This window comes from Malurus melanocephalus, unplaced genomic scaffold (genome assembly GCF_030028575.1).
Source record: "Malurus melanocephalus ecotype Western Australia unplaced genomic scaffold, MMel_1.1 scaffold_593, whole genome shotgun sequence".
In the NCBI taxonomy this organism is placed as follows: Eukaryota; Metazoa; Chordata; class Aves; order Passeriformes; family Maluridae; genus Malurus; species Malurus melanocephalus.
The window spans coordinates 285345-294501 of NW_026623825.1; the positions used below are offsets into that span (position 1 = coordinate 285345).

General features: G+C 55.3%; 1 protein-coding gene across 1 annotated transcript in view; it reads right to left on the bottom strand.

Annotated features, from left to right (window-relative positions):
* The window catches only part of JPH3 (junctophilin 3), a 14314-nt gene extending 5164 nt beyond the window's left edge, over positions 1-9150 (bottom strand). The window contains exon 1 of the mRNA XM_057382940.1: positions 8748-9150. Coding sequence (XP_057238923.1) covers positions 8748-9129 — 382 coding nt within the window. The 5' untranslated portion in view covers positions 9130-9150. The remainder of the gene's footprint in view (positions 1-8747) is intronic.
* Positions 9151-9157: the final 7 nt, after the last annotated feature.

The window sequence follows — 9157 nt, forward strand, 5'->3', positions numbered from 1 at the left end:
CAAAACCCCAGAAAGGAGCGGGGAGTGGTCCAAAGCTCCCCCTCCACTCTCCAAGGAGCAATTAGATTTTACAGATTGCTGATTTATCTGGCCCAGGAGCCCTCCCCGTGCGTTCAGCTCCCTCCCACCTCTGCAGCACATTAATTAGAGCTGTCCGATGGCGCTAATTGGGCCGGACTCTCGGGTTCTGACTGAAGAAGAGGGTTTTACAGATATCCCTGTCCAGCTGCTCTGTGCCAGCAATCCCGGGAGGATTCACACACAAATCATGTCAGAAACACCCGTCCCGAGGGAAGAGGTTTGGGAGAAAAGAGAGGATGGGGGGTCTCACCCAGCCTCAGTGCCATGGTGGGACAATGGGGACATCCTCGCTGGACATCCTTGGGAAAATGTGCCCCCAAATGTTCTGCCTGACTGGATGGGGCCTCCTGAGCACGGGATCACACAATCCCAGAATGGTTTGGGTGGGAAGGGACCTCAAATTTCATGCAATTCCCACTCTACCCCCTGCCATGGAAAGGGACACTTTTCATCATCCCAGGGTGCTCCCAGCCCTGTCCAGCTTGGCCTTGGGCACTGCCAGGGATCCAGGGGCAGCCACAGCTTCTCTGTGCCAGGGCCTGCCCATCATCACAGGAATTTCTTCCCAATATCCCATCTAAATGCACCCTCTGGCAGTGTGACCCCATTCCCTGTGTCCTGTCCCTCCATCCCTTGTCCCCAGTCCCTCTCCAGCTCTCCTGGAGAGCCTTTAGGTCCTCTGAGCTCTCCCTGGAGCTTCTCCTCTCCAGATGAACATCCCCAGCTCTCCCAGCCTGGCTTTAGCCCTCGGAGCAGCTCCGTGGCCTCCTCTGGAATTGCTCTAGCAGCTCCGGGTCTTTCTCACCCTGGGAAGCCCCAGAGCCAGACACAGCMCTGCAGGTGGGGTCTCAGAGGGGGAGAACTCCCTCACTCATCCCCCGGTCACTGCACAGACATGGGGACACCCTTTGAGCCAGGACACCCCTCCTGCCCTGTCCCTCCTGGATGTGGGGTGGTGCTGGGTCACTGCCACACCCTGCCCTGTCCCCAGCCACTGCTCTCATCCTACAAACCTTCCCCTAAATCCCACAGAGCCCTGACATGGATAGCTGGGAGATGCCACTGCACCACCCACCTTGTGTCCAGCTCCACACAGACACAAAATCCACGGCAAATTMTCCCCCTCTGGCCCTGCCAAGCTTTTCCATCACCGAGCCACGCCAAAACCACAGTCAGATGCTTCTGCTGTGGCTGCTAATTTGCCAAAAATATGCTCTGGTGGCTGCTTACACAGGGGAAGGAATAAAGTATGGATTTTTGAGTATGCAAATCCAATCTGCAGGCACGAACACGTGATGGGTGTTAGTCATAGTGCTAACGCTGGGTGCATCCAGCCACGGTGGGCACAGCCAGGGCTGGGCATCCAGAGAGGGCAAGGAGGTGGCACAGCAGAGCAGGATGGAGAGGATGGGGCTGCTGTGCTCCTGTCTGGGTGCTGGGCACAGCCAGACCTGGTTTGGGGCTCAGTAAATAATAAAGAATTACAGCTTGTAGCAGCGTGGTAAGATTGTGCTTCCGAAAGCGGGGAGCCTCCATCTGAAGGAATCAGCAGAGGAGGRGATGGGTTTGGGTGAGGTTTGGCGGGGGGATGGCTTTGGAAGGGGCAGGGATGGGAGCAGGGAGCAGCCAGGAGCTCTGCAGGAACAGGAGCTGTGGGCTGAGAGGAGGAGATGGATTTCTACAGCCTCGCGCCTCAGCTTGAGAATCTGCGCCCTCCTCCTCCTCCTCCTCTTCCTCCTCCTCCCCTCCTCCTCCTCCTCTGGATGCAAATAACAACAAAAGTATTTCTGGCTGAAATACCACGGAACAGGGACTGCTCAGCCATTCTCCACGGGGAAAAGCACTGGGAAATCACAGGTGGTGAGAATGTTCCTCTGGGGGATACGAGCCCCATCCCAAACACGGGGAAACATTGATATCCTCATTGCCTGTCCCAAGGATACTGTGCAAGTGGCAGGATGAAGCCTCCTCCCTCACTAGAAAACATTCAAAAAACAATCCATAGGGAATTTTGTGTTTTCCAAGGCATTTCAGATATTGGCTTTGAGGGGGAAAATCTCAGTTTGTTTTCCAGCAAATACTGAGCCCATCCCGAGCATCCTGCCCTCTTCTCATTGCTTCTGCATCTCCTGCTTCTCCAACCCTGCTGGGAAGTGCCTTTTCCAGCCAGAATTCAAGGAAAGGCTTCAAATCAGAATAAAATCAAATCTCAGATGGGACTCATGCTGCCCCTCAGGCCGCTTGTGACTCCTCTTAAAGCTCTTGCAGTCAGGAGAAATACAACTTTTAAAAGGAAACAACCAAAGAAAGACATTTGTCGTTGTCTGTTCTGGGAGTGGGAAAGGCTGGGTTTATCAGATCCGGGGAAAGTGCAGGAAGCATCATCCCCTGGTGGAATGGGGCCATGCTTTTCCCAGGGCAGCTGCATTCAGCCACGGGCTGGGGTCAGGAGTGGGATGAGGTTTTATCCAGGGATGCAAAGCACAGGAGGATATTGCTCAGCACCTTTATTAAGGCCAATGTGCTCCTCTCCCGAGGCAGAGTGAAATCGGGCTAATGCCGATTCCCTTAATCCCCCCGTGCCCTAATCCTGCCTCCAGCTCCAGGATCTCTYCCCATTCCCCAGATCTGGAGGAAGGGCTGGTTCCCCAGCTCCCACCAGCTGCATTTTTGGGGGCTGCAGCCCCCCAAAAAGGTGTAGGAGGTGCTCAGAGGGGTGGGATGGGCTGAGCTCCCCATGGATCAGAGAGATGAGGCTGCACAGGCTGGGATGAGGCAAAAGCAGGGTTTATTTAATCCCTGAGAAATAAATAATGGAATCAGAGTGAGGTTGGAGTTGGAAGGGACCTTAAAACTCATCCCATTCCACCCCTGCCATGGGCAGGGACATTTCCACTACCCCAGGGTGCTCCAAGTCCTGCCCAACCCTGCCCTTGGCACTTCCAAATCCTTATTCATTCCAGGGAAACACCTCACAGACCCCAGGTGAGGCCCTGAGCAGGAAATAATACCTTTGGAGCGATCACCTTCTTGTGGAAATCAGCAAAACGAGGGGCMTTGCTCTGGCTGTTCACTCATTCATGAAAATTCATGATGCTCTGCTGTGTGCTGAGAGCGAGTGGAGCCTCTTCAGGGAATAATGCTGGGAAAGGAGTGGCTGTTCTTAGGGAATGCTCGTGCATCCACTGCAATTTTTAAGGATTTTTGGTTCAAAGGCCAGAATTCCTCCTTGAAAAGCCAGTTTAATCATCCAAATATAAAGTTGCCTTTCAAGTTTTGTTTTCTCCCAGCTCCCAATTTTTTTTTTGTTAAAAAATACATTAATTGAATTAAACAGCTGATTGAAGGGGTAAATGACCACCAAGGCTTTCCTATAACTACTGCAAACTCCTGCAAAAAAAATCCTTTCTCCCTCAGGAGTTCAGTCCATGCCAAAATCAGACCCAAAGACATAAAAATCTCGTGAAACAGATGCTAAACTCCAGCGTTCACCCTTTCAGACCATCCCCAAGCTCACCCTGCCCAGCTCCTTCATCTCCAAGTCATGCCCACATTAATCCAGCTCATTCATCTACGTCAGCGTTACCTGACTCAAAGCATTCAAAATTCATCAGGTTCATTTTAAAATCGAGGCATTTTTAAACAGAAGGCATTTTTAGCTCTCGTCTGCTCCTTCCCAAGCCTGGAAGAATGACTTTTCTGCAATAGCCTGGGTGGAAACCTTGCTTCCAAACCGAAGCTGAAAAATCTTGCAAAATCACATGATTCCACAAGCTGGAGCTTCTAAAGGAAAAAAAAAAAAAGAAAAACCCAACAAAAAACCCCAACGTTCAGCTCCAGGAGCAGATGTCACCCAACCACGAGGAGCCCCATGGGATATCAAATCACATGCAAATAACCTGAGATTTGCATTCAAAGCCGTGAGAAACCCACCCCGGTGAAACGGATTTRATGCTGTGCTTCAGGACTGGAGCCACCCTCTGCTGTGGGTCAGGGAGAGGGTGCTGCTGGGGTGCCCAGATTTGGGGTCCTGCCCCATTTTCTGGAGGATCACACCCTGGATAAACAGCTTGGGAGGATGGAGAGAGGCTCTGAGGCCTGTCTGGCAAGTTCTGTCTCATGTTCTTTTCTCCGGGGTCAAAATCCTCCTTCCTCTGTCCTGAGCTGTACCTGGAACTAGGCAGCCTGTTCCAGTGAGAGAAGTAATTACCATGAGTTCATAGCATTTATTTTTAATGAGCCTGGTCAGAATCTTCATTTAGTATTTTGATTCATTTTTCTGCGCTCGGCAGCTCCTGACGTCTCCAGATTTTGCTCTCCTGGAACTACTGCACGCAGCTTCTAGACCCAAGCCAGACAGCGAGGTGCTCCATCACCAAAATCCTGACTTTTCTCATTAATTCTCAGGTTCTGAGGGGTGGTAGGGCCCAGCTCTGGCCGTGTCTGGGCGCTGTAGGAACGGGAGGATCGAGGATTGAGGCGCTCTCGTGTTTGCTTGTTTCCGCCCACCGTTTAAAGTGCATCAACAATTCCTTCCCGGCAGCAAAACAAGGCAAGAGCTGGTACTTTTAAGGTAATTCTGACATCCGTGCTATGAATAGATCCTCATGGAAATTTGCCCTCGCCCGTCAGCTCCCTGGGTTTGATGCTATGGTGGGGAGGGGCACGAGGACGCTGCCATCGGGGCACTATGGGGTCTGGGGATGGTTTGGGATGGAAGGGACCTGAAAGAGATCTCATTCCTCTTGAATGGGAGAGATCCATCCCCAAGATCACAACCTCCAGGCTGGGGGTGGTCCATCCCAAAGCACAGCTCAGCTCAGGTGAGGGGATGCAGCCCCTTCCCAGCCAGGCAGGTCCCACACAGCATTCCCGCTCCATCCTCACCCCAAAACAGCCCTTTACCCTGACTTTTAGGAAATATTCCCTGTTTTTGCCTTCCTCAACCATTCCYGAGCCATTTGGTCGGTAAGTCCCGATGCACCTGCTAAGAGAGGTGTCACCAGTGCCACTGCAGGGCTGGGAAAGTGGGACAGAGAGCAGGACTGGGAGAGGGCTCCACCCCGGCAGCTCCCACCGCTCCGCTCCCCGCTCCCCACGACAGGAATATTTCCCAGCCCGGGCCAAGAAAACCCACTTGCCTACTCAGCCAGTGCTAACAATGCAAACACTAATTATATTTCCCTCACCTATCAAAGGATGATTCATTTTAGGTGAGTGGGCACGGAGATTACACAAGATGAACACCACCATGCCATCGCCCGGCCCTTTCAGGGTAGCCCTCCCGAGGAACGAGGATGGAGGGAACACCCAGGACATGCAGGATGGGGAGAGGGCTGGCAGCAGGATGAACCTGGTTCACAGCAGGCACCTCCAGCCTGGCCCATTCCCTCAGGAATTGGGCTGGTCCCATCCCACAGCCCCTGGYTGGTTTGGGATCCCAGTTGTTCAGCTGGGAAGAGGTGGAAGGAGGAGGAAAACAGCAATGCCAGGGATGGAAAGGGCAAAAACAGGTTTGGGGCTTCCTTCAGYCATCCCATGCCATCCACATGGTTCCAGCAGCTCAACCCAGCCCAACGCAGAGCACTCCCATGGGAATTGTCAACTACAACTCCTGGTGTCCCCGGGGTGAAATCAGGGAGCATCCCCAAAGTGTCACTGGCGGTGATGTCCCCTGATCTCCAGCCCTGCTGGGAAGAGGGGCTCCAACCCTCTGCTGAGGGTCCCAGCAGCTCTGACCCACTGATCCAGGGGGATGCAGCTCTTTTCACCCTAAACAAGGGAACAATTCCCTCTCCGGAGYTGGGGTGAATCAAACGGGAGCTTCAACCTCCAGCACCCGACTGAGGCAATCCTGGGGAGTAAATCAGTAATATCAATCCTGCTTTATGTAATATCAGGGTGCTCTGGAGCRGGCAGGGGGATCAGGATGTCTGAGGGAGGAGTGAGGCGACGGGGACAACGGGATGGGGCACAGGCTGCGTGCCAGCCATGCCGGGGACGCTCAGCAATGCGTGGGCTCCTGGGACAGCAGCACGGCTCCCTGGGCTCATCTGGGCTCTGTGCTGGTGGCCACCAACCCACCGGGCTGGGCAAGCAGGGTTTGCCATCCCCAGGGGTCAGGGATTGTGTGGGATGGGCGTGGGGGGCTCGGTGGTGTGTGGGGACGGTGTGGGCAGTGTGGCGTGGGAGGTGTGAGCTGGGCGAGCTGAGCGTGGGCTGCCCGCGCCGGCTGAGGGGCTAGCGAGAGCCCCTGGCCACCGTGTGCCATCCCTGCCACCAGTGCCATGCCAACATCCCTCCCTGGCACGCCTGGGAACAGGAAAACGGGAGAGAATCCATGAATCCTGGGGCTCCCCGAGCCTCGCTGCGCATTTAGGGCCCCATCCCCTCAGCCGGGGCTGAGGAGCTAAAATAAAAATGGTGTGCAAGGGATGAATATTTATCTGTGGGTGGCGAGTGACAGATGCTGGGGCGAGGATTCTTGGATCCTGGAGTTTGCTGGAGGTAATAACGGGAATGGATTAATGAGAAACGGCCCATCCTTCCCAAGAGTCGCCTCCCTGGTGCCACCGCGCCCGGCACGGCGGCCTCTGGGAGCCAAACACACAAAGTTCAGCGAGGCCTGGTGTCCAAAAGGCTGGAGATGGCCAGCTTTTGGTGTTTTTCACCCAGAATGGAGCTGTGGCCTGTGGGTGCTGGGAGCTGAGTTGGTGGAAGAGGCCTCTGAGGCGATTCTGGCCCAGCTGGKGTGGAGGAGCATCCACRGTTATCAACACCCTGCGTTTCCCCWGCACGGCATTCCCTCCTCCGTGGAAGCTCTGCAGAGTCCCAGGGGGACAATTTCGCCACAGACCCTGCCCTTTCCCAGCACCGATCCTCCTCCCTCCTCCCAACATCGCGCCACATCGCCGTCGGGGCCCCGAACGCCGGCGAGCCGGGCCGGCCTGACAAGATGGAAGGAAAAGCTCTTGGCTTCTGGTAGGTTCTCAGGAAACGCTGAAACTGCTGCTGAGCCACCCCAACGTGGGGATGCTGCCCAGGTTTCCCTAAAAACCGCTGCTCTGCAGAGGATGGGGAGCGTGGCGGGGCTGGGGCACGTGTGTGGCCGGGGTTGGGGCCAGCCCTGCAACACCCGGCCCTCAAAAACCTGTAGTTAGCCCAGACTTGTGTCTGCCCTCCCTCAAACCTCCYAGGCAGGGGCTGGGTGCCAGGAGGAGACAGCACCCACGTTGGGAACGGGCAAAATCCTCCCTCCCCAGCCCCTCCTGCCCGCCTCGGACGTGGGAGACCGCGACGATTCCCTGCCCAAGGTTTATTCTGGGCTGGAGGACTGCTGGGATTGATCCATGGCTTCCAAACACACACACACCCGATCCCAGCTCAGCCTCCAGCATCCTTCCAGGCAGCCGAAACAAAAGCTTGCAGCTCTCTTTTTTTTTTTCCTTTGGGATAAAACCACCGGCATGAAATCATCGTTAAAAACCCCGAGGTGTTTCCACGCAACMAAAAAAAAAAAAAGCACAAAAAAAAAAGCAGCCGCAGGTGAGGTTCAACCACCCCTCCCCGTGCAACCACAAAGCAGCAAACTGGGTTTTCCAGAGCAAGGTCTTGCAGCACCTTTTCGGGGAGGTTGCGATGGAGCTCCCCGACGCTGCAATTTCCTCGCCGTGGCCATATGGAAAACCATAACGTCCTAAAAATAACCCGTGAGCCTGCTTTAGGCGGCCACGATTTCTGGGAAAACAAGGGGCCAGCAGAGCCCCGGTGGCCCCGGCTGCTGGCAGGTAGGCCTGCCTGGGATTATGGTGGCAATTCCGACCGTGGAAGTAGCCACAACCCAGGAGACAGGATGATACAGCCACTTAGAGYGCAGCACCAGCTGTTTCTCCCAGTTCAGCCCTAAAGCTTGTTAGCCCAGCAATTTTTTTGGGTTTGATCGCTCCAATTGGGTTTYCTTGTTTTTCCTCTAATCCCAGTTTCCCCTCAGCATCTCGTTAAGCCGTGTTGACGGCAGAGCAGAGCTCTGGTGATCCCTCTGAGCCCCTACGCTAAGTATTAAGCCGTAAACTAGGAATGTAAGACTCTTGTCTGAATTAAAGTCTTTTCCCTGGCATTATTGAGCGTGGGGATACCTTTGGAGGGGCTGGAGGAGGTGCAGAGCCCCCCAATCCTGGCTGGGAGCCCTGGAACTGCCCCATCCGCCCCGAATCCCCCCCACACACGCTCGCCTCCATCCTGCCCCGCGTCGTTCCCATGCAAATCCTACAGGTTCCAGTGGTGCAGTCAGAACTGCCAATCCCATGTGCAACTTGGGTTGTCTCCCAAAGGCCTGGTCCAYCCCAGCCTCTGACCCTTCTGGGCCAGAGCTGGGCATCCCCTGACCGGCACAGCCCGTTCCACACTACAAAAACCTGCGTGGGGAGAGGAAGGAGGGAGGGCCCGGTGCCCAGGGACCCCGTGGAACATGGGGGGCTACCTGTGGCTAAGGGCTGGGCCAGTGCCATGCCAGGCTGGCTGCTCATCCCCTGCGGGGTGGGAGCATCCCTCCATCCAAGCCAGCAGGTTGCAAACTCCCAGACTCCGACCCAAACCCCGCTGGGAGGTTTGCACCCCTCCCTCCACCCCACCTGCCCCAGCCAGGAAGGGATGGATGCATCACCTACCTCCATCCGAGTAGGTCTCTGTCCCGTAGCCATCCTGTAATCCATTGCTCCAGGTGCCTTCGTACTTGGCCCCGTTTCCAGTGCATTCCCGGACCCCGTACCGTCCCTTAAATCCATGGGTCCACTCTCCTTTGTACACCCACTTCCCTTTGCTCTCCATGCCAATGCCATGGCGCTTGCCCTGCGCCCAGGTGCCCTGGTAAGTGTTGCCACTGGGCCAAGTGTAGACCCCCAGCACCTCAAAGCCGTGACTCCAGGAGCCTGAATATTCACCTTGACCCTTCGGGCCGGTACAGATTCCATGGCCATGAGCCTTTCCGTCCTCCCAGCCTCCACAGTACGACCCTCCATCGTCAAAATTAAACCTTCCCCCACTGGACATGCATGTAATTCGGTTTGCAAATCTCCCA